This window comes from Drosophila navojoa, chromosome 4 (genome assembly GCF_054131105.1).
Source record: "Drosophila navojoa isolate 15081-1374.11 chromosome 4, UAZ_NAV_1.0, whole genome shotgun sequence".
Taxonomy (NCBI): Eukaryota; Metazoa; Arthropoda; class Insecta; order Diptera; family Drosophilidae; genus Drosophila; species Drosophila navojoa.
The window spans coordinates 1,536,256-1,561,208 of NC_142892.1; the positions used below are offsets into that span (position 1 = coordinate 1,536,256).

General features: G+C 39.7%; 7 protein-coding genes and 1 long non-coding RNA gene across 11 annotated transcripts; 3 read left to right on the top strand and 5 right to left on the bottom strand.

The window, feature by feature from the left end:
• Positions 1 to 20: 20 nt before the first annotated feature.
• Positions 21 to 1,562, bottom strand: TfIIEbeta (transcription factor IIEbeta). The gene is made up of 6 exons (XM_030385613.2): positions 1,347 to 1,562; positions 1,184 to 1,288; positions 963 to 1,125; positions 618 to 908; positions 473 to 560; positions 21 to 416 (listed from the first exon to the last, which is right to left on the bottom strand). Exons 1-6 carry the CDS (start codon positions 1,406 to 1,408, stop codon positions 247 to 249), a joined length of 879 nt encoding a protein of 292 aa, XP_030241473.1. The 5' UTR covers positions 1,409 to 1,562; the 3' UTR covers positions 21 to 246.
• A 299-nt stretch (positions 1,563 to 1,861) lies between these two features.
• LOC115563130 (RNA-binding protein 45) lies at positions 1,862 to 4,726 on the bottom strand. 2 transcript variants are annotated; one of them, XM_030385628.2, is made up of 9 exons: positions 4,285 to 4,726; positions 4,015 to 4,209; positions 3,551 to 3,933; positions 3,434 to 3,497; positions 3,272 to 3,369; positions 3,110 to 3,216; positions 2,806 to 3,048; positions 2,721 to 2,752; positions 1,862 to 2,484 (listed from the first exon to the last, which is right to left on the bottom strand). In XM_030385628.2, exons 1-7 carry the CDS (start codon positions 4,596 to 4,598, stop codon positions 2,806 to 2,808), a joined length of 1,404 nt encoding a protein of 467 aa, XP_030241488.1. In that variant the 5' UTR covers positions 4,599 to 4,726; the 3' UTR covers positions 1,862 to 2,484; positions 2,721 to 2,752. The 2 variants fall into 2 exon arrangements, with proteins under 2 accessions (XP_030241488.1, XP_030241487.1); XM_030385627.2 differs by lacking the exon at positions 2,721 to 2,752 and having other exon boundaries at positions 4,285 to 4,725.
• A 48-nt stretch (positions 4,727 to 4,774) lies between these two features.
• srw (shrew) lies at positions 4,775 to 5,507 on the top strand. Its single transcript, XM_018111248.3, has one exon. It carries the CDS (start codon positions 4,982 to 4,984, stop codon positions 5,417 to 5,419), a length of 438 nt encoding a protein of 145 aa, XP_017966737.1. The 5' UTR covers positions 4,775 to 4,981; the 3' UTR covers positions 5,420 to 5,507.
• Positions 5,508 to 5,562: 55 nt separating this feature from the next.
• LOC115563132 (ribosome biogenesis protein BRX1 homolog) lies at positions 5,563 to 6,865 on the top strand. The gene is made up of 2 exons (XM_030385631.2): positions 5,563 to 5,768; positions 5,829 to 6,865. Exons 1-2 carry the CDS (start codon positions 5,655 to 5,657, stop codon positions 6,768 to 6,770), a joined length of 1,056 nt encoding a protein of 351 aa, XP_030241491.1. The 5' UTR covers positions 5,563 to 5,654; the 3' UTR covers positions 6,771 to 6,865.
• On the bottom strand, positions 6,762 to 10,816 carry Ctl1 (choline transporter-like protein 1). 2 transcript variants are annotated; one of them, XM_030385623.2, is made up of 9 exons: positions 10,551 to 10,816; positions 9,606 to 9,988; positions 9,394 to 9,548; positions 9,103 to 9,329; positions 8,733 to 9,036; positions 7,875 to 8,139; positions 7,649 to 7,811; positions 7,362 to 7,583; positions 6,762 to 7,307 (listed from the first exon to the last, which is right to left on the bottom strand). In XM_030385623.2, exons 1-9 carry the CDS (start codon positions 10,671 to 10,673, stop codon positions 7,080 to 7,082), a joined length of 2,070 nt encoding a protein of 689 aa, XP_030241483.1. In that variant the 5' UTR covers positions 10,674 to 10,816; the 3' UTR covers positions 6,762 to 7,079. The 2 variants fall into 2 exon arrangements, with proteins under 2 accessions (XP_030241483.1, XP_030241482.1); XM_030385622.2 differs by having other exon boundaries at positions 7,875 to 8,154; positions 10,551 to 10,815.
• A 494-nt stretch (positions 10,817 to 11,310) lies between these two features.
• Positions 11,311 to 23,181, bottom strand: LOC108658599 (uncharacterized). Of its 2 annotated transcripts, none has more exons than XM_089259275.1 (6): positions 22,835 to 23,181; positions 16,376 to 16,513; positions 14,582 to 14,903; positions 14,167 to 14,404; positions 13,949 to 14,111; positions 11,311 to 13,880 (listed from the first exon to the last, which is right to left on the bottom strand). In XM_089259275.1, exons 2-6 carry the CDS (start codon positions 16,460 to 16,462, stop codon positions 11,334 to 11,336), a joined length of 3,357 nt encoding a protein of 1,118 aa, XP_089115401.1. In that variant the 5' UTR covers positions 16,463 to 16,513; positions 22,835 to 23,181; the 3' UTR covers positions 11,311 to 11,333. The 2 variants fall into 2 exon arrangements, with proteins under 2 accessions (XP_089115401.1, XP_089115402.1); XM_089259276.1 differs by lacking the exon at positions 22,835 to 23,181 and adding an exon at positions 16,994 to 17,108.
• Positions 17,304 to 20,101, top strand: LOC149091308 (uncharacterized). Its single transcript, XR_016196669.1, has 2 exons — positions 17,304 to 19,407; positions 19,506 to 20,101. It is a non-coding gene; the product is annotated as an uncharacterized LOC149091308 (long non-coding RNA).
• Positions 23,182 to 23,375: 194 nt separating the features above from the next.
• Positions 23,376 to 23,848, bottom strand: VhaM9.7-a (Vacuolar H[+] ATPase M9.7 subunit a). The gene has a single exon (XM_030385638.2). The coding sequence runs from the start codon at positions 23,717 to 23,719 to the stop codon at positions 23,462 to 23,464; it is 258 nt and encodes an 85-aa protein (XP_030241498.1). The 5' UTR covers positions 23,720 to 23,848; the 3' UTR covers positions 23,376 to 23,461.
• Positions 23,849 to 24,953: the final 1,105 nt, after the last annotated feature.

Genomic DNA, 24,953 nt, shown 5'->3' on the forward strand with positions numbered 1-24,953 from the left:
ACTGTTATGTGATTACACAGTTTTGCTTTTAACTATGGTTCTTGTTCGACAAGTTATATTTTTAAATGCAAAACCTAGGGCAGATAACTAACATTCATAAATCTAAATGAAAGGTTTTTAACACTTTGATATACCACTTGAAATGATTTGACATAATCTTTCAGTACATGCGTATAAATTCCTTACTGTATTTTTAAATAATTCTACTTATGTTATAAATGTTTTGACAGTGTTTTTCATTATTATCTATGTAGGATTGGCACCCTTTTGGGTTAGGGTATTGTCTTCATAGGTTTCCAAAACATCTGCCAAATGCTCATTGTCTCTGGGCTTCTTGAACTGGCGCTTTTTGTTGGCCGCCTTCTTGCGTTTCGGCACAGGCTTCTTCAGCCCATGGTCCTGCATCGAACGTATGCCTGCAAAATACAATGAATTAGATATTTGTTCAATAAACTAAAATATAAGTTTTCACCTTGTTTCTCAAGGTATTCATCAATTTTGGCGTCATCCATTGCATCAACAGTTGCAGAGCGCCAAAGCTTTTGGAATTCCTCATCCACCTAAACGATAAATACGATTAGTTAAATATTTTAAGGCAACATATACTTATTACTCACCGAGAAATTTGCGGTTCTATCATTGTAGAATAATATCTTCTTTTTGTCTATGGGACGTATAATAAATAGAATTTCTGCTGCTCGGTTTTTCAAAACTTTTTCACAATGCGGCAAGGATTCCTGCACATCTTCCAGCAATATTCCTCCGAGGCCTTTAAGATCGTGTTGCTTTAGAAGTCGCATCAGACTTTTGCCATCCTTGATCTTATATACTGGTTTGAAGCTGAACTTGGTTCCATCGGGTGTGACCTCAATTTTGGGATTATTATTAAGCGCTTCCCCGGCGAGCCACTGTAAGAGACAAAAAAGATTAGTACAGTGAATCATATACATTTATTAACTTACATTTTTCACAGATTGACCAATATCCAGCTGATTGGTCTCATCTAGTATTTCTTCAATGGTTAGTGGATGATCATCGCCATCCTGATGGCGGGTGCGCATAAATTTGACTATTTTGGCCAACACACCGAATCGATATTGAGAGCTTCCTGACATCGTTTTGTATCTGCAAGAACTTTCATTTAAAAATCTCTGATTGCAAACTGCAAATAATTGCTTCTTACGTGGATGCATCCAGTTTTGGTGCCGTCGGCGGCCGCATTTTCTTTTGGGAATCATCTCTACTTGGAGGTGGAGGAGCTCTTTCGGTTCTGTTTTTCTTCTCCACACTGTGAATACAACAAAAATTGTTAATAATTTTTACCATGTCTCGATTAGTGCACTTACGTGGGAGTGGCCATAGCCCTTTTTTTGAACGCTTCGCGCTCGCGAAGTAACGCTGGATCCATCTTTGATTTTTTATAATTTCTAGCTCACGGTTAATAACAATATTTTTGAGACAATTTACAAATCTCAGGCAGTAGCAACTGAAGTAAAGCACACAGCGTCTTGTGAACAGCTGTTGACTGACATTTCAGGGCTGACGCTTGTCAATTAAATATATCGGAGAAATCGGTCTCTATTGTATCGATTCCTCGAGAGCACCGTTTTCGAAAATATAGCGGGACGAGAAATTAATCAATCGATTTCGATTATAATTACTGATATTTAAATTTCATTGTTATGCGAAGGTTTAAAATTCATGAGTAACTAATTTGCTTTATATGAGCCGTGAATCAAGTTCCACTTTGCTTACTACTCGTTAAACCAGTTTGCAAGTGTAGCGACTATCAAAAATGTATCATTTTATCGAACAACCATATGTGTAACTTATAATATTTAAATAAAAAAGCCACCAATGCTTTTGGTAATTTCGTTTATTAATATCGCTTTAAAGGCTTTACATAAAGTATTTATAATTTTATTAGGTAATAATTATATTGGACTTCTATTCGAAAATCTACAATCCGTATATATGTATAAATAGTATATATTTTTATCTTTGTCGTAATACGTTAGTAAATTGTACAAAGAGTTCGTTTATGTATATAGTTTCTTGGTTTTGAGTAACGGTAATGCGATTGATACAATAGTCCCGTTAGTAGTTCTTAAACAATCATTGCGGTTTCGTTGGCTCCGTTTATGTCTGGTCTATATATATATGATATACATACATACATATTTATTATGTGGGTCCTCAGTACTACATCGCATTTGGAACAGGTCAATAATTGTACGGTTCTTTTGTTGGTTGTTGGTAATTCTTGTTTCCGTATTCCGTGTCTGTTTCGCTCTGTGTGGTTTTGTTTCTGGTATTGGTTGATTCCGTAGTGTTTTTATTTTTTTTTGGCGGTTCTTGCGTCAGTTGAACTGTTTATAATTGAACTGTTCTTCTTGTTCTTGTTGTTGTGTTTTTCTTTTATTTTTGTTTTGTAAACTACTCGTACATAATGTTCTCTGTTAAGTACAAATGTTGTCAGTGGGTCTGTGGAAATAGAAAGATAAAAATTGTTTTTCTTATTATGTACGTTCGATCGGTCAAATCGCTGAATGTATGTAGAGTTTAAGTTAAGTACAGATCGGTAGTAACTAATTGTAATAAAGAAAGGCGGAGAACAGTCTGAACAAATATGCGAAAGTCTATTTAGTTTGCGTTTCGTATGCAGCAAAAGCAGTTAGTTTTTTTCTGATTTGTTGTTATACTACAAGCTAAAAACTTACCTCATTACCCGTTGATGAATTCCAAACTATGGCTACATTAATTCATATTGGATACGAGAATTAATTCTGTTCAAGAGTTACTTACTTAATTGCGACGCAACCGCTTTCTGCCGCTATCATCACCATCTGAGCCGCTGCGCTCCTCCGCTTCCATGACCTTGATTTTCGTTCCACAAATTTCAGCTCCATTTAGTACGCTTATTGCCTTTTGCGCACTGTCACGTTCCGAGTATTTAACATATCCACAATTCTTGTTGGGCAACAAGTATACATCGATCAATCCTTTCCAGCAGGAGAATATGTTCTTCAATATCGAGTGGGGTAGATTCTAAAATTGCCAAATATATATAAATATATGAGGAAGAAATCAACTTAAACATACTACATACCGCTGACAGAACAATAAACAGTCGCTGCGCAACTTGTGCATCTGGCGATGCCAGTGGTTGTGTTGGCGGCAATGGTACGTTGCATATCGCATCCTTTTTAGTTCGCTCTAGAATGACAAGAGGTTAATAAAATAACCATACATTTTCGCAACCATTTCTTACTGTCTATGAATGAAGTGTCCATGCGAGCAGAACTCATGCCGTTGACCTTGACAATTATACGTTCACCCATGGGATATTCCAGCCCATGCAGTTTATCCCTATAGAAATAAAATTTTGATTTAGTAAATTACCTTAGGAATACCTTGACAAAATTTCATATACTTGGCATATATTGCTGCTTCAGGGTTATCATATACGACCACAGCTTCATTTGTGCGTGGACCATCTAAAAAGCAATGCATATTAATACATGATTATATTTATATTATTTCCGCTTACGCTCGCGCATAATTTGACAGTAATCCAATCCAGGTATTATATCAAAGAGACGCCACAGCTGATCTTGATTGACACAATTACTGACAGTTACTTCCAAGCACGTGGGTTGAGGCACAGGCACATTTTGCATTCGTAGAAATGCGGACATATCACTGTTGACCGATACATTCCAATCGTTGTTGAAGCTACCACCACTACCGCCGGCACTGCCACCATTATAATTCGAGCCACCGCCGCCCCCACGTCCCGATGGATACACTGGACTATCATCAGCGAGGCGACCATATTGATCCCGCTGTGTTCGTGTGGAGCCCTTGGGTTCGGCGAAGACGGCCTTATATTTCGATGAGCAATTTTCAAATGCCACGGCTGCATAATAGAATCTATAAAAATATATATGTTCATAAATTAATTATGTACAGGCTAGACATGATCATCGCATGTCTCTATTAGTGGATACATACTTTGTGAAACGGACGTATCCGAAACCCTTGGGACTACCATTATTCTTTTCCCGTACAATTGTGACGTTTTCCACCTCACCCCACTGAGCAAATTCATCCCGTATGTCGTCCTCGGTGGCGGTTTTTGGAATAACAATAAACAATCGCACATACTTTTCCTGTTCGTTTTCCGATTTATTCGAGCCCTGATTCCGACTGCAAAAAATTATGACAAATTTTACAATTTTTGCTGACCTCAGCAAGAGAAAAAATTTATGCCAGGTCACTTACTTTGCGGCAACCAGCACTTTGAGGGTTCTGTCCGTTTTTCCAATAGTTTTGCCATTCATCTGCTCTTGGGCCTTGGCCGCATCAGACGTTTTTGAAAATTTCACATATGCAATACCTTTGTTTTCCTGTGTATGCTTATCCTTAACTACCCAAATATCCTCGATTTCGCCGTAAGGTGAGAAAGCTTCTCGAAAATCTTCTTCGGTATGTGCTTTGTTACATATTATGAAAAGTCGCGACATGGGCGGATCGTCGTCATTTGAATAGTCCTGACCGCGGCCTCCTCCACGGGATTGAGAGCGATAGTCTGACATACTTTATTATTTCGAATTAAAAAATTTAAATTTTGCAACACCTAGTTTTACTGCGTTTTTATTTTGCTGGCCGGACGCCGAATACAAAATGGCAGAATAATCAGAGAAGACTTTGTGTATACTATTGTATAAGTTATCGACGGTACTTATCGATTGGCATTTCATTGTATTCTTTTTATTTTTGTTTTGCTAACAAGAACGTCGTTTTACAGCACTAATGTTTGGCAAATGTTTTTGTTGAAATCTTAGGTAGGCGAGCAGATGCTCTGTTGATCCTGAATTACCTGTTGCGCAGCATCAATAATTTGCAGGAGTTCATCATCATCCGTGTGCAATATCCATATAAAACACAACCCACTAATAACGAGGAATTTGTTCATAGAATGAAATCGATACAAAGAGGAGCCATACAGATGCTGGCGATGATGATCTCCATCCAGCTTATACGTGGCGACATGGCTAAGATGTCTAAGAAGTCGCATGTGGAGGATTTTGATGGAGCAACAGCGTTATTCGAGGCACTAACATCGTCACCAAATGACGGTTACACCTACGATTGGCATGTGCACACATTCCCGAAAAACAGCAATGAAATCGACGATGAACCTGTGACGCGCAATTGTACAGTTTTATATCTGGACCAGTGCACTTCTTGGAATAAGTGTCGACAAACTTGCCAGGCGACAGGTGCAGCTAGCTACAGGTGGTTTCACGATGGCTGCTGTGAATGTGTTGGTGGCCATTGCCTGGGTTACGGGATAAATGAGAGCCGTTGCAGCCAATGCCCCGAGCCTGGATGGGATACTGATGAACAAGAATAAATGATTTATATATATTGTTATTATTATGATAATTATTAAAATTAAGTTAATTGTTACAAATAAAATGGGATATGCTAAAGGGATTAAATGAACAACATTCTTCTCTTTTCGATTAGTTCGATGATATGAAAACTATCGATATTACATATTGTGGCTAATCACACCTCTATTCATTTCAACTCCACGTTGTTTGGCGTAGTGGTCAATATTAACTCGAAATCGCAAAGAACTACAAATGGGGCGCAAATTCATAAAGAAAAAGAAGGTTGAGCAGCTAGAGATAGTGCCACTTGATGAGAATCCACCTCTACCCAGTCAAAGACCATCTGATGAGGTCGTTCCGAAGAAGGTAAATCCATCTCATTCAAACACGAAATGCACTTTTACGATGTTTGTAATATTTTTGCAGGAAAAATGGATAAACAAACAACGTGTCCTGGTGTTCGCGGCACGTGGTATTAGCCATCGTGACAGACATCTGATGCGTGACATTAAAACTCTAATGCCCCATCATCGACCCGAGTCGAAAATGGAGCGATCCAAGACGCTGGCGGTTGTTAATGAAATGTGTGAAATGAAGCACTGTAACAAGGCCATGTTGTTTGAGGGACGTCGAAAACGGGATTTGTATATGTGGTTGGCTAACACAGCGGGAGCTACAGGGCCGTCAGCCAAATTTCTCATTGAAAATATTCACACAATGGCCGAGCTGAAACTCACAGGCAATTGCTTAAGAGGGTCTCGGCCTTTGCTGTCCTTTGATGCCAAGTTCGACGAGGTGCCCCATTTAAAACTTCTTAAGGAACTGTTTGTACAGACATTTTCAGTGCCCAATCATCATCCGAAGAGTCAGCCCTTTATTGACCATGTCTACACATTTACCTATCTGGATAATCGCATTTGGTTTAGGAATTTCCAGATACTATCTGAAGACGGTGGTCTTTCGGAGGTAGGCCCACGCTATGTAATGAATCCCGTGAAGATATTCGATGGCTCATTTACCGGGAAAGCCATTTGGGAGAATCCCGATTATGTGAGTCCTTCCAAGCAGCGACAAATGTTAAAGAAGGCAGCTAAGGACAGATATGTAAATCGTGTGGAGCAGAAGGTGCAGCAGGAAGCGACGCGACCAGTCAAGGCTTATGAGGGCATTGAGAATGAAGAGTTGTTTGACGATGAGGATCCACTAGAGACAGCCAAGTTGCTGGCACTTAAGGCCAAAAAGCAATTGGAGCAGAAGAAAACTCCTAAATCGGCGTTGACCAAAAAAATTAAGGACAAGCAAATGGAGGCCGTTAAGCAGGTGATCGAGCAGCGCAAGGCAAGGGTCAAACGAGAGAAAAAAGTTTAAAAATGTTTTATTTCGCGTTACATTTACGAATAAATACACATATATAAAAAAAAACTGAATACATTTAATAAATACGTTTACAATATTGTGCCTCAGTTACTTTCATTCACGTTTTACAAAATAGAATATACACGTAGATATAAATATATATAAATATGTTGCCTTTTTCACTACGTTTTGTACGTTGAGTTATGTTTGTTCACACGGAGAGAGAAGAGTATCTTAATTATGATGGGAGCACGGAATACATCGATATAAATATATAGAAGAACAAAGCGTCTTTTACTGCTGAATGGATGAGTTGCTGAATTACTCCGCCATTGGGGAGACTTCGGCATCAGTGGGCGGCAATCGAGTAATGCTAAACGGCTGCTTGTTAATGGGCATCATCTCGTACACCTGGATGGGCGGCTCCTCTCCTGGCTGTAGGGGCTCCTCGCCAACCAGTTTGGCCAAATTGCTCTGAGCCCACCGGCCAGCGCGTCCATTAATAGTCTTGTCCTCACAAACGCACAGGAAGAGTGTATCGACAACCATCTACGAATAGATTATATTAGCTATCGAATTTTTGATTAAATTGCTAATTTTTACCTCGAAGAGCGACAACACAATATGTGCAATGAAGAAAGAGAATATTATGATCAGGATTACGGGCGCCATGTAGAAATTCAAGCCTGGCTTATCCTTCAGCATAAAGATGCCCAGCAGACCCGACAGCGCAGCCACTACAACTTTGCCCAAAAACAAAATGAAATCGCCAATGCTGTTAATCGTGGCCACTTGCAGCGCATTGGTGGCCATAGCATTCCAGGCCTGAAATATGAATAAACATACATATTTATAAGATGAATATATACATAAATCAGACTTGTGCATACAATGCCTGCAGCTGGACAAAAGTTGATGGATTCAATGGCCACCACAGTGTAGGCATTGTGGTTGAGGAAGCGAATAAACTTCTCCAGCAGCCAAAAGCCACAAATGCAGCACTTTAAGCAGCAGGCAGCGCACTCCGAGCCTTTATCCTCGCCCTTCTTCAGCCTGAAAGAAACACGAAACATAATTTAGATACATATATTTATGCAGTTAAAGCAGAAAACTCACTTGGCATAGAGATAAGTCAATATCAATCGCGGTATTTTGAATATGGTTATGACAAAGGAGCCCTTCGCCACGGTGCCCAAATGGTATTTAATCAATTTGCCAATAGCATAAATAGTTGGCGTCGTTGTCGGCTTGCTAAAGTACCAAAAGGCCACGGCAGCTGCCAACGCGAATTGCTGACAGGCAAAGATGAATTCCACAGTCCAAATCAAGCCAACCACATAAATCCAGAACATGCTGCGCAAGACAGTTGCATCTGCATACTCTATGCGTGTGACGGCTAAAAGGGGGCAGCATAAATTGTTATTAACTTGTAATAAATGGAATAATACATACATAAAGATATTCAAAGATTTGTACACATGTATAGCGAATGGGTATAGCTAATCAAATAAGTAAATACAGGAATATAGTATATGGTATAGAGTATATATACAAGTCAAGTATACAAATATTTCAAACGTTGTCGGCCATAATTACAAAGTATCATACTTATATGGAATGAATACAAAAATACACAAAGATAAGTAAATATATATACAGAAGGCTAATGCCAAATGAAACATGCAAGCATTTAGAATGAAATTTTGATGTAACACTTACACATTTAAATAACCCGATTTTGAACAATCAAACCAAAACCCAAAAATATATGCAGAGGATTAATAATTTGGAAGTACATTTTTGGATATAATGAAACCGCAAAGATTTTTAATTTAGCTGATCTATTCGGGTTAAAAAAAAAGACTCATAGGTCGCTTGAGTACTCAGCGAGTTGGTAGTCCTACAGCAATTAGCTTATGCTATAGTTGAACAGACTAGATTATTTAGTTAAAGCTAGTTAGATTGATCACTTACTTCTCTCATCGGTGCTGGGAGCTGTTTGATTGAGCAGCATTGCGGCTGCATTGGCCGGCAGAGATGGATGCACCGCATTGCTGTGAAACGGTGCAATGGGACTCTGATCGGGCGTTGTTGCTGTTACCAGACAGATGACAACAACCACCCAAAATGCAAGAAAGGCAATGAGCACCAGAAATGCCAAGAGAGGAGCTATTAAAAGTCCAGGCAAATTCATCATGCAGACGCCAGCCTCCTCGAAGAGCGCAGCCAGGCCAGAGAGCTTGTTCTTAAGGAAGTATATAATGACCAGCAAAACAACCTGTAGAGCAATACAAATGAATTATAGATTGTCCACATTATACTATCTATAGTCTAAAAAATTCACCATGGTTATAGTGGCCAGCACAGCGAGTGTGAACACAGCCTGTTGATTGCGCAGAAACTCTTCGAGCTGCGAGTATTGCGTCGTACTTGACTTGTTGCGTATGCCGTAGTAGGCATACCAGAGAGCTGCTGTTAGGCCAACGCTGGCCACAATGACCAGCACGCAAATGAGCCAGGAAACAATGCGGGATAGCCAGTGCATCATGGTGACCAAAGCAATGGATATGACTAGACGAACAGAACATTGATATAGTTTATAATTTTTAGCTTTAAATGTAGATTAAAAGCATACGCAGGGAAACGGCACAAACACTGGCTATGATATGCCACGTGGAGTAGATGTCGCCAAGAAACTGTTGAGCTACATCCCAATTGTTAAGCATCTTGTACATTTCCTTAACCTCCTTGCTAGATTGCTTCGGTACGCAGCGATGCAGTACGGGCGAGCTAGAAGACAAATGTGAAGAGTTAAATAATAGTCCATTTCATGCTCAATTTAGCTACCTCTCTAAGATGGGCAAACTAGGACATGGTCCGAGAGTATTGAACGTCTTATCCTCTTTGGTCAAGCCAGGCTTATCCAATTGTGCCATATTATAATCATATTTACAATATTGGGCACCGGTCTCGGTGAAGTATTGATACAGTTCCTTTGGCTGATTGAGCGTCCGTTTCGGACAGCTTTTAACGCAGATCTTCAGGGATTTTTTCAGCTCCTTAACGTCAAAGTAAAGCAACTCCGGTTTGTCAATCGTATTCATGCCCGATAGAGGAAAATTCTGAAATTTTTCATTGTGCTTGACGCCGCAAGTATTGCCAAAGGAATCATAGCCATTAATCAGACGCAAAGGATTGCCGAACACAAACGAAAATATCGCGATGACAATCTGCAAGCAAAGCAAACAAAATAAAAATGATCTAATCTGTATGCTAATAGAAATACCTATTATTTGTATGCATGTGCCACTGTATGTCTATAATATATGATAATATATGTATGTATTTGCTACTGACAGAGGGAGCCAACGCCCACGGCTTAAAAATTGACATGGAGCATGGAGATCGCGTGAGGAAAACCAATTGTTAAAGCGAAAAGAATATTAATAATTATGCATAGGTTTAGCAGGAGGCGAATGAGGAGGAGGAAGAGGAGGAGTATGAGGCATATTAACCTCATTATTCATTGTGGTCAGTTTTACATTAGCAAAATTAGCAATTCCCACTCATATGACAACGATGACGTCACATGCATCTGCTTCATCCGGCGACCTTTTCCTCCCTTTGCTCCCTCATCCGATGAGACAACTTGCAATTGTCTATGATTAATCTTTGCAGCTTTCACTTTCTTGAAATAAATATCTATGACAGTCTAAACAAGTCTGCATACACATTTATATACTTAATCACAAATATATATGTATTTAGTTTCACTTTTATTATATCATTTACCAAAAAGAGCCAAAACAATATGTAAATAGCCAGCCAAAAAACATCCGTGCAGGAGCGATATTTGGGTCTATTTCTATTACTTTGAGCTTCACCATCGCCATCCTTGCTTTCGGCACAACCCATGGTTTCAATTAAATATATTTATAACACTTAATGTAATTAAAAACTTATTATTTTTGAGCCAATCAATATTTGTTTTCTTTTCCTCACAACCAAAACCGCGAAACTAATAGACCAATCCACCAGGGCTGGGTCAGAGAAAGCAACCAAGCATTTAGGGTTACCACAGCGACCATTATTTACGATAAGCCACAAGTTGTTGCCAAGCAAATAATCGATAAGAAACTAGTGTAACGATAATTCAAGCAGTTGTTTACATATAAATTTATTCAATATTCGAGTTTAAGCTTTTTTGACTAAATTGTAACTTATTTTTAAGCTGTTAACCTAATTTCGTAAGCTGAAGCTGTAGGAGATATAATGTTTGATTGTGATTTGATAAAAAATGAAAAGAACTAAACAGCTTCGAAATCGTATACAATAAATAAAAAAATCTTAACTAAAGTTTGGCTATTTATTTTTGCCAAATACTAAAAAATTGTCATTCCAAAATTGTTCGGTTTCGGATTTGTGAACAATTTTCGAACAAGATTTGAGTTCAATGTATTAAAATTAATTTAATTAAATTGCTCTTAAATTTTCTACTTATCAACTAAGTATATTAGAGTCGCTTTTCTAAATGTTTGCTTATTATTTTTGCTTTTCATTTCTTTTAGTGAGTTTCTATTTTTTAACCGTGACCTTAATTCCACCCTTGACAACCGCCTCCGCGGGCGGTTGACCAAATCTTCGACTCTGATTCGGGTTAGTTCTGCGGCGTATACTGCTGTTGCCTTTGGACCGTGGTTTGGAGGCTTCAGGGGCTATCTCTACTTGACTCTGACTACGTTTGGAATCCTGCTCTAATTCCTCTATAGGTGGTTTGTAAGTCCGAATACCGGAATTGGAGCGTACTGGCAGCAGGGTAACTAAGCGATGTGGACTCGGTTCCGTGGATGTTGCTTCCGCAAACTGGGATGTCTTCAAAAGCTCCTCGTACTTGATGGGGTCTACTACTTCCACCTCTGCCTCACCCACAACGGGAATCGCAGCACCCAACACTTCTGTGGAGCCATCGTCCATAAAGCTGGACATGGGTCGAATGAAAGGTTCGCGCTGTTGCAGCGGCAGCTCCACGAAGCTCTTCACACTCGACTCCAACAAGGGCATGGATTCAGTGGTCGTTGTCGTCGTCTTCACCTTCGTCTCATTCCTCTGGTTGTGCTTCAGTTTGTTCTGCGAGAAAGGCGGAAATTTCATGGGCACACTGGGCGTGATGCCCAGCTTGGAGGCCAAAGTGTCGAATATCAATGAAATATCTTGTATATTGCTGGCATTATTGATCCTCGTCTTGATATCGTGTAGCGTATAGTTCTCCGTCTTCTCCACGTCCTCAGAGACCCAAGCTTGAAGTGTTTTATTGAACACCTTGCGCATGTTGCCTCCATAGCCAAAGTTTACAGGCGAGGAGCTGTTAACGAATTCCCACTTGGAGTGGGAGGGAAAGAGATTGGAGTCATCCAACATGATGGGCCGTTCGCTATTTGGACGTATGCGATTGCGTTTGGTGGTGCTGGTGGTTGGTGCCTCTGTGGTGCTAGTTGTTGTCGTACTTGTGGTTGAAGTTGTAGTTGTTGTTGTTGTTGTGGAGCTTCGCTGTAGAATCAACTCCTTAAGATTCATAAAGTTTGGCTTGGTTGGACTGGCAGTCTCCGCCGGCAGGTCCAAGTCTCCCTCCTTATCTTCAGCTTCAATGCGTGACTCCATCTGCTCTGGTACAATTGTGGTTGTGGCATTCTCCTCCTTGGGCAAATTCAGCAGCTCCATGAAGAATTCCCCAATGGTATCTGCAAGCACAGAGTTTTCCGGCTTCTGGCCAGGAGCAACAGGCTTCTGAGTTGGCGCAGTATCCAACTGTATCTTCAATGGAGTCGTCGAACTGGTGACCGTTGTTGTAGTCAACTTGGCTGTGGTGCTCTCCACCTTAGGCTCCGCGTTACTAGCATTCTCCTGCTTCTTGGCTATGACTCCGCCGCCCAAATGCTCGAATTTCTCATTGTTGCCATCGATGTTGAACTGCAGCTTGTTCATACCGCCCAGCGTGGGATTGATTGGCCTGAAGGGTGGCACAATGACGTCATCGATCAGTGGCACCGGCAGCGGATGTGGCTCAACCAACGCACCACCCAAACGCTCAATGTTCTCCGTGCCAGGCAAATAGACGGGACTGCCGAAGTTATGATAGAATAGCATATCCTGCTCTGGCTTCTGAGCGTTGGGCAGATCTAACTTGCCATCAGCTGGCTGACGGCTGGCATACCCAGAAAGAGCTACAAATGGATCTAGTGTAACGCCCAGTGCGGGTATCGCAGCGGCTGGGGGCGTCGGGTTATCCGCTATAAACGGCAGCTCCAACTCATCGATGCGACGCTGTGGCAGCATCTGATTAATCGTTGGCAGCGTTTTCGTGGGGAAGGCAGGCGGTGGTCCGGGAATCAGCTCCGGCACCTCACGGTGTATGGGTCGCCATGGCTGAGTGTCTAGTATGGGGAAGGTGGTAAAAAGATTCGCATCCAGTTTGGGCAGCACCATGGTCGAAGTGGGCGGCATAAATGTGGTTGTTGTTGTCGTTGTGCTGGGTGTGGTTGTTGCTGGGGGAGCAGCCGTTGTTGTCGTTGTGGTCGATGTTGTTGTGGGGGGCTTAGGCGTGGTTGTTGTAGTCGTAGTTGTAGTAGTCGTCGTCGTTGTTGTTGTTGTTGTTGTTGTGGAAGGCGTTGTTGCTTTAGTCGTAGTTCTTCTAGTGGTGGTTGTTGTTGGTTTCCTGGTAGTAGTCGTGGTTGTTGAGCTGCTGATCATTTGATTTTGGGGCGTTATGGTCGTCAGCTTATCCACGCTCGGTTTTTTCGGCTTCACACGCAGCGAATAGGGCGTCACTGCTATGGACTTGGGTGGCAGACTGCTGCTCTGATAGGAGCGCGTTGGCGAGGTCTTCTTGCGCGCAATATCCGCATCCGTTTTGGTTATCTCAAAGGAACCCTCAAACGATCCTTGTATAACAGGTGCATTCTCCACATCTATTTCCGGCTCATCATCGGCTGAATGCGGACGTGAAGCTGGACGTGGCTTAGCTGTAGTCTTTCCCTGTAGTGGGGCAAGTGGCGCAACGGCTGGTGCACTGCCCTTCTTCATCAGACGCTTCTCCAATTGGGTCTGGCTGGTGGGCACCGTTTGCTACGATTTGAGATAAAAGTTGAATTTAACTATACATAGATCTAAAGTTGAGCTCTTGCAGTACTTACCGCTTCCTTTAATATAGCTGCTGAGCGCACAACTTGCTCATCGAGAATACGCTTGATCTCCACGGATTCAGTGTCCAGACGCAGTGAGCGATAAAGCGACTTGCTGACTGAGGTTTCCAGGAACAGAGATTCTTTGATGTACTCCTCCACGCTGATTATATTTCTAATATGAAACAGGATTAGTAAATTTGTAAGGAATTGTTTGGTGACGAACTCACTGTGGCAGCTTGCGCACATCTAGAAATACGCGAAAAGATACTTTAATCAATGGACCCTCGCCGAAACCCCAGACATCGGTGCGCAGTGGCTGCAGTCCATTGTCCGTCAGCGCGCGCTCCACAAATCGCTTATAGAACTCGATCTTTTGCTTGTAGGTCGTCGTGTGATTGTATTTGAGGCCCGTGGAATACAAATCGCCCTTGGCAATGCGAAAGGAGCCCTCAAAGCCAAGAATAGCTGCAAGAAATCGATCAATTGCTCCATACGTTAATGGATGTTAAGAAATGTAAAATGTAACGGTTTTCGGTTTTTCTTTCGTTAAAAAAAACTATCTTACTTGATAGTATGATATATGAGAAAGTATTTTATTTTTGTTTAAACAATTTATTTCTACATATGTATATAAATACTTACGATCCTCCAGTGTCGCCTTGATGGAGCTAAAGTAGAACGCCAGCCCGGCTATGGAGATCACCGCCAGCAGCACTATGAAAGCTGCTGTCGTTAATATAATCGAGAACGATCGATTCTTTGGATAGTGCGTATGCGTTTTCGTTGAAAATGTGGAGGGCGCTATATTCCGGCCATCCCGCCAAATGCCCCATGTATTATAGCCGCCATATTGACTGTTGATGCTGTGATCGTTCGTGTACGAGGGCTGCTTGTTCATGTGATAATAGGCGCCCAGCTGGGAGCGACGGCCGAGCGTGTTCTGGTAATTGTATTCGGAGGTGTTCTAAAATAACATAAATACAATTTCTTAGAGAAAACAAAATATTTTTATATTTGTCTGCAGTAATTAAGTAATTAGGAATGATGGCTCGGTTCGCTAACTGCCAAGTTCAACTTCCGGTCTAGTAGTTGCAGCCCTGGTCGCATAACAAATCGCAACATATTTATTTTTCGATGTTGGATAAAGTGTGTTTCGAATACATGTCAAACAAATGTCTGGGTAAGCAAGCTATCAAAAACAATTAATCGGCGCTAATCAGATAATTATCTGAGCACTTGACTAATGACTCGAGGGCTTTGCGAAACTTTCTCAAGAAACCCGCTAGACCTTTGCATACTTTCTTTCAACCTAAATACTAAAATAGGAGATCACAAATCTGATTAGCATTCTAGTTTAACCTTGATTAGAGTTTGCCTAATTTCTAACGGTTAGCTGGGAGAACTAAAATCGTGTGATACTATAAGAAAATTAGTTAGCAGCTGTCATCATTTCTTAATTGATGCCGTCATTCGTCGCAAGACCATTTCACGCGTATTACGTATTTAATTTAGTCAGTCATTGCACTAAGCAAGTAAGCCATGGGACTCTTGTATAAGACTATGATGATGATGAAGATGATACATGTATAAGACTGATGTATAAGACATTGATAGGCTGTAACCTGATACAACTAACTGTAGCAGGACGCATAATCGGTATAAATAAATATTTAATCAGGTATATATAAGTATGAATTATTAGTTATTTTGTTGTATACATTTATTATTTTTCACAGGGTATCTTCAAATCAATCAAGCCAGCATACTTCCTCTTTTTTTTCCGTTTTGTTTTCCAATTGCCCTTTAGCAGCCATTAGCTGTGGAGCATAATACAGAACGTCTGTATTCCATCTCCCCTCTCTAGCAATCGCCCTCTCTTACTATCCCTCTCGCTCTCCCCTGCTATACGCTTCGACAACCTGTTGTCGCAACAGCTGTTTTCCAAGCCCAGCCGAATTCTTGGTAGCTTCTCTCTCTCTCCCACTCGCTCTCCTCGACTCTGTTCGCTTTGTTCGTTCGTTCTGTTTGGTTCTTTAAAGAGAAAGTCATTCACCTTTAGCGTTCTAGCTTGTTGAAATTGTTTGACTTAATAACTAAAGTTGGCATCTGGTTTGTAGAATGGGCAATGCAAACAGCATCACTCGCATCAAGCGAGTGCCTAAATAAATATGCAGCTGAGCTCTTTGTCGTTTCGTCGTCTTCATCTCGTATCTCGAGTGGGCTTTACGTAAGCGCTTATCAAGAGCAATTCTTTATTCCGGAGAAGATATTTAACCCAGTTTTGCTTGAAATATTCTCTTGTCATGCAAATTAGTTTCTAATAATATTCATCGTCAAGTTGTATAACAGTTAACCATTCTTTCACAATGATACAGAGAGGAAATTTACATAAATAGGTGCAGATAGTTACGAGGTAAGTTAGTTAATTATACAAACCATTTGTCGACATGTCTGCGTGCGATATATATCGCTTACACCGGACAAGCTCTGAAAGTATTTCTTGGTGCCATAAACCGTGTCCATTTTGCAGAAATTCGCACAAGATACTTAAGGTTCGGATCTGCAACAGTTGCTCTGTAAGAAAATAAAAACAAATGTAAGTTGAATTATAATAATATAAATGCATATAATATATTTAAATGTTGTTTTGAGCTAGTTAGATGAACCAGAAACGAATTAACAGTATTTCAAGCCACAGCTCTAAAGTAAAGTTCTAAAAAGGTTGAGCTACTTAGGAATTGCAATGTTCTCCAAGCAAAGCTGTTGGTAAACTTTAATAATTTAATCTACTTAGTTCACTTTCGATCAAAACAAAGCAAAACAAACAAAAACAAAAACTGCGAAAAGAGTTTGCTTTCTATTGGTCTAAACTTTGAAGCTGATTGCTTCATCTGAGTTTTCAAACACGCTTCCGGTGGCCAAAAAACCGGCTCGTCCTGTTCCACCATGGAAATTCTCACTTTTCGCCAAGCAAAAGAAATTCCAAAAAGAAAATAAGAATGACACTGAGGTGTGGAAAATAGTTATGCAGCACAGACTTGTTAACCGGTTTACCTGAAATAAATCTACTCCAAAGAAATGCTTTCTATGGGAACACAGAGCTGACATTTTCACAATTAAATTATTATATTTCTCACATATATATATACGTATATATTGTCATAATTGGTTTATGGAGCACGTCAAGTGCTGGCTGGACAGTCGTAAAAGCGAAAGCTTTTCCGAATTTCCAAAACCCAAAAGCAAAATAAAAATATATGTAAAGTCTGTTGAGCCAAATCTAATTATAAAACTCCAACACTTTGGATACGCTTGCTAGGCCTCATCTTGAGCTACAAATTCGAAACAATTGTGTTGGCATTTTCACTCATGTTGAGAGGGAAAAAAAATAAATAACGAAATGCAGAACACACTCGAGTGACTTTTTTTTAACCCAAGTACAAGCTGAAGATCAGGCAAAGAAACCAGTTCTGGGTTGGGTTTGGATGGCTCGGATAGCTTGGCTGGCTTGGATGGCTTGGATGGCTGGCTGGGCAGGGTTATTGCTCGTGCCAGCGAGTCATATACATACGTAGTATTTATATTGCCACTATGTATAATCAAAGCTTAGAGAAACCTGTGTAAAAATAGTCTTTGCGTTGGCTACCTGGGATGCCAAGCTGTGCGATCAGCGAGAAGCGAGCGCCGAGTGGCAGCAACAAAAATGTTAGTCTTTTGAGTTTTGAGCCTCGTCGCTGAACTGTCAAAAGTAAAAGTTCTGCCTTGGAATGCGCTGATGATGTTGTTATTGTTGTAAGCCCAATGCTTGATGTTGTCTGTCTTCAGGTGAAACTAATTGGTTTTTTGTTGTTTTCAGATACATGCTTAAAGATAATATTGAAAGCCCTGCAATATTAAGCAGCTCAAAAGCTATAAAGGCGGGCTGTTTTTAATGAAACGGTTTTAAGCGATAAGTCAGCTAAAGTATAGCTGAATTCATAAATGTATTAACGCATCTCTTAAGCAGGTGCAAAAGGCGAGCCAAGGAAGAAGGAGCGAGCTGAAATTAGTGATTTACTAAAATTCAAGTCCCAGCGATGTTAAAGTCTTAGCTTCAGCCTAAATCTTCAGTGACTTAATAAGTTTATGGAAAATTATTTAGTTAGTAAATAAAACGGCACATTTTCCGCATGAAGAAAGCAAAAAATTTGCATAAAAAACAACAAAGCGGCGAAGCAGAAAAAGCTTTATGTACAACCTGCAGTATAAGTACAATTAATATATGTAAGCAGCAAGCATTGCACACACACACATGCTATTGTATGCGCATGCGTGTGCGTATAAGAACAATCATTGAGTGTGGCCAGGCTGACAGACACGCAATCACAAATGTGAGTGAGTGCCGACACACACACACGCATACGCGCATAAGAACCATCATTGAGTGTGGCCAGACACACATATGTGAGTGCTGCCAGAAAAGCGCTTGGCCGAGCCACTGCGATTGCCATGGCCATTGCCATGGGTTGACGTTGACCCAGTTGCGCTGCCGCAACTCAAGCGAGCCAAAAAGAGTCAAAGAGTCGGCACTCGAGGCGCAGGCCCAGACCCCAAAACTGGAAACCTGACCGTTTGTTGAATGTACATTTGTGTAGGCATGTGTGTGTGTGTGTAAGTATTTACGGAGAAAGAACAAATTGAATTATGTGTGTAAAGTAAAAAAAAAATAGCTGAAAAAAATCAACACTCACTCACAATTCGGTGGCATTAAGACGTTGTCAACGCCGACAACGCATAAGTTGATTAAATTTCTCGCATTAGCCGATTTTCACCCATTGGAGAAACTGTGGAAGCAATGCAGCAACAACTACGACAACAACAACAGCAGCAACGTAAGCTAAGAATGATTGATGAGAGAATTCGGTCTAGCCGAATTTCTAACGGAAGCGTGCAACCTGTTTGGTCCATATAACCATTGTTGAATTGATATTGAAACTGTTTGTTGAACAGTTTTGAATAGTGTCGAACCTGTGAAACGATCTTTCGAACCAGATTATAATCAAGCACATCCACTTTCAATAATAATGGCCACACAAAGTGTCAGCGACGAAGAAAGTGAAATGTGAACATTTCGACATTTGGAAATGTTTATCAACATAAAAAAAAAAAAAAACAGTAAAAACAGTAAGAGATGCCAGCGAAATGGAAAGTTTATTTTTCGTGAAAAAAAAAAAACTAGAAGATCGAAAAAAGCATTCCAACAATGCAGCTTCAAAAAAAATCAACCAATTTCCTAAATTTGAAAGTATTTATTTATTTATTATATTTTTCGCACACGTCTGGCTAGCGAGATGTCATAATTGTGTTGCTGAGTTATTCGTTTAGACTTGGAGGTAAATTTATGCAATCCATTGATTGAATGAGCTGCGGTAAAAGTAGCTCAATATGAGCGCGCACTCATGAATGAAAATAATTGTATAATATATATAGTAAGTAATTGTTTCGCATGCATTAATATGCAATATGCAGCACAGCTTTGCAATTTCATAATCATTCTAACGGCTTTTCGCCTTGAACGCCTTATTAGAGCAGAACAACAACAGCAAGTGGCAGTGGCAGTGGCAGAGCTAGAGACGACAACAGCAGCAGATAAGCCTTAAAACTGTTGGTAAACGTCGCCAAAGTTCCGCTTGGAACCAAAAAGTGCATTTCATTTGGAATGACTAGCCGAACGACACTGCAGCAAACTCTTGGATCACGCGAATGGGATGCGATGTGATGAGATGGGATGGGAGGCGGGCGGGTGGGCTTAGTCATTAAAAGCATTAACCGTTACGCTTTAACCAAACTAAATATGTATGCAATTAAAAGCAAACAAATCTCAAGCCGTCGCTCTTTCCCAGCCATGTGTGAGCAAGTGTGTGAGCCAGTGTGGGTCTGCGTGTGTATAGACTGGAACAGAATTCGGCTGGAATAGCTTATTTGATTCACAGGCATGAGAGCTGCAACAAATTTTGTGTAGTCACCCTGTGTAGATGTATTTATTGTTGCTGTTCTTAGTGCTGTTATACTGCTAACAGCTTTGAGTAAGTGCTAAACGGTTATTTTGACAGTGCTGCCAGACAAATTTACAAAAAATGTATAATAATAAAACCAACAAAATGACGTTGACTGATTATAAAACGGTTTTCTGATATTAGTTTGGTAAATCGAATAAACATTTGGCGCGCAAGCAGTAATTGTGGAGTCACCCTGTGCTATTAGAAAGGTTAAATAGCGACTTTTTCCAATTGGATTTGGATTAGTATTGTGTAATATAGTGTAATTGAATGGCATTTAAAGCGATGTCTTAATGTTTTATAGCCAGCCTGGGTTGTGGAGAAGCGGCTTTAATTAGTGTTGTGTAATGCAAGAATGTAAACGAAAAATAAAATGAAGTTGAGGTAGCTATAAAAATATCCAATCCCAGCTGAAAGTGTGCACAACAAATGCAAATAAGAGGCGAACTGAGTTTTCATAGCATGCAGCAGAGAAAAGGAGAGAGGAGGGGAGATAGAAAGAGAGAGCGAGAGATGCATAGATAAGAACCAAAGACCAAGTGTAATTAAAGCCACGATCAAAATGCAAGACACGCCGATGAGCGACTGCATTTCATTTTCTTCTTTCCTTCTACTTTTTCTCTCGCTCTCTATACCCTGAACCCATTTAATTACGGGGTATAATAGTTTTCTGAAAATATATGCAACAGGCAGATGGAGGCGTGGCAGACTTGAGTAAATATATACATTTCTTGATCAGGACGGCAAGTTGAGTTGAGCTAGCTATGTCCCATGCGTCTGGGGTCGCTGGGTATCTCCAAGTCATGCACTCCCCATTTCGTACTTCTTCTTTATGTGTCGTTATTTCTCCAAGTGCATTCGCTTTACCGCTGCTGCTGTTGCTGTTGCTGTTGCTGCACCGACTCACAATTTGAGGTCGGCGAGACGCGGCTCGCCTGGCGAAACAAAAGATCGGCCCATTAGCTGCGATTTTTACATCATTTGAATGCAATTTAGCTGCAGTTTAGCGTTATGTTCTATTTCTCTGCCCAGCTCGAAGCAAAGCAGTCGCTACGATGTCCAACTCGCCGTCCGTCCGCCTCTCAGTCTGTCATTTATTTTCATTGTCTTTCTCGCCGCAAATCGTGCGGCACAGTTGACCAGCAAAAGATGCCAGCGTCAATTGTAATTTGGGTTAGCTCATAATGATCGAGTCGATCTTTCTTACCAATTTGCGATTCTACACAGTTTCAGTGTGTTTATACATTGTATTGTATGTATGTGTGTGTGTGTGTGGGTGTAAACTGGAAAAGAAGCGAGGGAAAGAGGGGAAAGCTGAGAGTTCTTCAAAGGGAGTTTTGCGACGCAGGTATCAAGCTTAACGAGCGAAAGTGTTTGATTAACGCAGAATTTTGTTCGCAAAAAATGAAATCAAGCTCAACAAAAAATACAAATCATAAAGCTGACAATACAAAAAATTTACATAATTTATAATCTAGAGAAATTACCGAAATAAGATTATAAAAATAAAAAATTGTTTAAAGGGGAATTGATAAGAAAAAAGAAGAATGTAAAAATTGATAAAAATAGATTTATACATATAAATAAATATATATGCAATATATAATATATATATATGCAAATTAAATACTTAAATATTTTATATTTATACTACAGTTTTTATGCGATTTTTCTAAGAAATTCCTTTTCCCCAAGAGCTTTTCTTTTCTTATCAGAAACGCAACATGTTTTCCATTAGTATTTTTCTCTTTTATCAAAAATAATTACGAAGAAGAAAGATATTTTTCAATTAGTATTTCTCTTTTGATCCACTTCCGTCACGAAAACTGAAAACTGAAAATTATAACGAGTGAAACTGAAAATTAAGCTCAGGCGGCAAAAAAAAGTGTCGTCTCTTTGACACCGATTTTGAGAGGGGCGTGGCCAGTCGCATGCCAGGCCAAGAAAAGCCAACGATTTTAACTAATTTTCAGCTGTCTTCGACTTTATTTTGGTTTTAGTTTGGCTTGGGTTTTGGTTATTCTGCGTGTTGATAGCTGATTCATGCTGTCGGACTTTCACAATTTTGCTAAGCGAAATTTCGGATCGATTTTGTTAAATGAGTCAGAGTCTTGTAAGATGTTTTACAGCTTCCGCTTTTGTTTCTAACAGTTTGCCCCATTTATAAATCAATTTCCGGCAGGTCGTTTTTCTTAATTGTTCAGTTTAGCATATCAGTTATCGGATTGGAGCGATCTACAAGGCATAATAATAATGGAGCAACGGGTTCCATTGGCGCCAATTGGCCCACTTCATCATGTTGTTCGTAATTGCTCACGGTTAGCGACATAAAGAACAAATGGACAAAGAGAATGTTGGTAGCGATATTCTCTATTCTACATTGTTTATCTGACGACGAAACAGAAGCTAAAGCCGAAGACTGTAGACTGTAGAAGCGTATCAAACTTTGTTGGTCAATTCGCCCTTTGCTTTGATTTCTTTCAGTTGCTTTTCGTATTTTCTAATTTTTCAACATTTTATAGCACCTGGAGCATATGAGTCTTGTCTTTTATGGCCCAGCGTTTCTTTATGCTTTTAGTTTTTATCGTTTTTATTGCGAAGAAAATCATATTTTCTGCTACTTCTTTGAACATGTTCGGTAATGTAACCAGTTTTGTACCTTCAACTTTAAGTGCGACCACTTTTTTCTAGCCTAATGCATGTCTAACTAGTTTATGAACAGGGAGCAACTAACTACGAATCATTTTTCGTTAAGCGGAGCAAATGAACTCAACAAAAATGCAAGAAATTTAAACAAAATATCATAAAGTTTAAACATTTTTAATCATGTTTGTAATTCTTCTTATATGTAACTTACCAATTAGTTTATTCGCTATAGTCCACTTGAGTTTTGCAGTTGTTTAGTTCCATTTGACTAAGTTCTAATTCTAATACACAATATAACAGTTAAATACTTTCTAATAAGAAGCATGCATTAAGGCAATCGATCAATGAAACACACTTGCAGAGCTATATACACCAAAAATATTTTTTTCAGCTGCTATTTAAACGGTACAGATATTCACGTCAAACAACTATCAGACATTTTTTCCGAAAGACAACTGAACGCGCCCGAAGCTCTAAGAAAACTAAAATCCAATACGAATCACAGCCTGCAAAAGAGAGTTAAAGATGAGCCCGGCGCGCAGGTCAAAGAGACATTGACATTGAGTTACACAGGCGCAGTAAACGACGCTCGCTCTCAGTCGCTCTCGGACTGTCTTCTTTCAATGAGCTCTAGTTGATCGAGTTGGCAAGCCTTACGCTCTCAGTTTGTTGAGTGAGAGCATTTAAATTAAGTTGGCAGTCTTCGGCGCGCCAAAGTAAATTTTCAAAGAAATAAATTTAACAAACGTATATTAACGAAACAATTTTAGCACATTTATTTGTTATTTATTTTATACATTTGTGAATAACATAATTTATACAACAGGTAATTGAGTTTTTATCCCTCGACGAGTTTGTTGTCCCACGACTTGGCAATCATTGCAATGGCATGTCGCTTCAGTTTTGGCCCAATCAATGGATTCATTTGGGCCATATAGCAGCACAGCCAGAAAAGCCAGCAACAAGCCGCAGTCAGCATCAGGATGCAGCGTATTAAATTTTGATGTGGACCTTTTGGTGTCATAATGGGCATTGCAATACCCACACCACCCCAAACGGCAGTGAAAAACAATACAGGAAAGAATGCAGCACCCATGTTTTAAATAATTAACTTTATACTTGCTGGCTGACACGTATATTTAATAAAATGCAATTTTAATCTAACACCAAATCTTGTTTGCTTCCAATAAGAATTATGTTCGTAAAATCAATAAAATACCGATATACGAATTTACAAGTGTAATCGATAGCTTGTAATTGAAAATAAAAGCTACTCGATACAGTTCGTCGAATAAACTTGAGGTTGCGGTGGTAGATGAGGCTGTGGTGCGTCACAGTTGTAATTTCGTTATAATTGATTTAAAAACTGCAAATAATGGAATCTCAACATATCAGGTAAGTTTATGTCTTATTTAGTATATGCAATTCATTGAATGAATACATATTTCTAGGTGCAATTATGTTTTCTGTCAATTGACCTTGGCTGTACATGCTTTGCGTTAAGTTATTGGCAGCGACGATGTTGTACACAATTTAAAACTCGCTCTCACATTATGAGCTGGGAGTACCAAAAATATGTCTGTGCCGTAGAAGGCTGCGGTAAAAAGTTTAATACAAAATGGACTTTAAAACGACATTCAGCCAAACACCAAGAGGGCTGTACTACACTATATGATTGCGTTAAATGCAACAAGTCCTTTTCTCGCAAAGATTCATTAGATCGACATAATCGGTAAGTGTATTAGTTATTAATTTCATAACATAAATTAAATTAATCTATTCCATTATCATTAGCATGAGCCACAGCGACATATTATTAATGTATATGTGCCCAGAGAAAGGCTGTGGTAAGCTGTTTAGTCTTAAATCCACGCTTTATCGTCATATATCTTCGCATACAGAGTGCTTCAAATGCGTAGAGTGTGGCAGTAGCTTTTCACGGAAGGACAATTTGACTAGACACAAGGCGTAATTAATTGTAACTTACCTGCTTTATAATTGATATACATATTTTTAAATTATCCCTATAGTATTCATACGAAGAACCTATCGAGCCATCACGAGAAGTGTATCGAATCTGACGTGGTTGCCAATCTTACCATTGAAAAAATCTCTATCCTGGAAAATACAATGGAATGCAATGATGTAGACGATGATCTTGGATAGCTAAATACTGCAAACCTATCAAAAATCAAAATCAATCATCTCACCCGCCCAATAAACAACTTGTAAAGTATCGATACTAACCTATAACAATCATTGATTGCTCAAATAAAGTAAAATTAAATAATAATTTCTTTGTAGCTGCAAACCGCCACTGATCATAAATA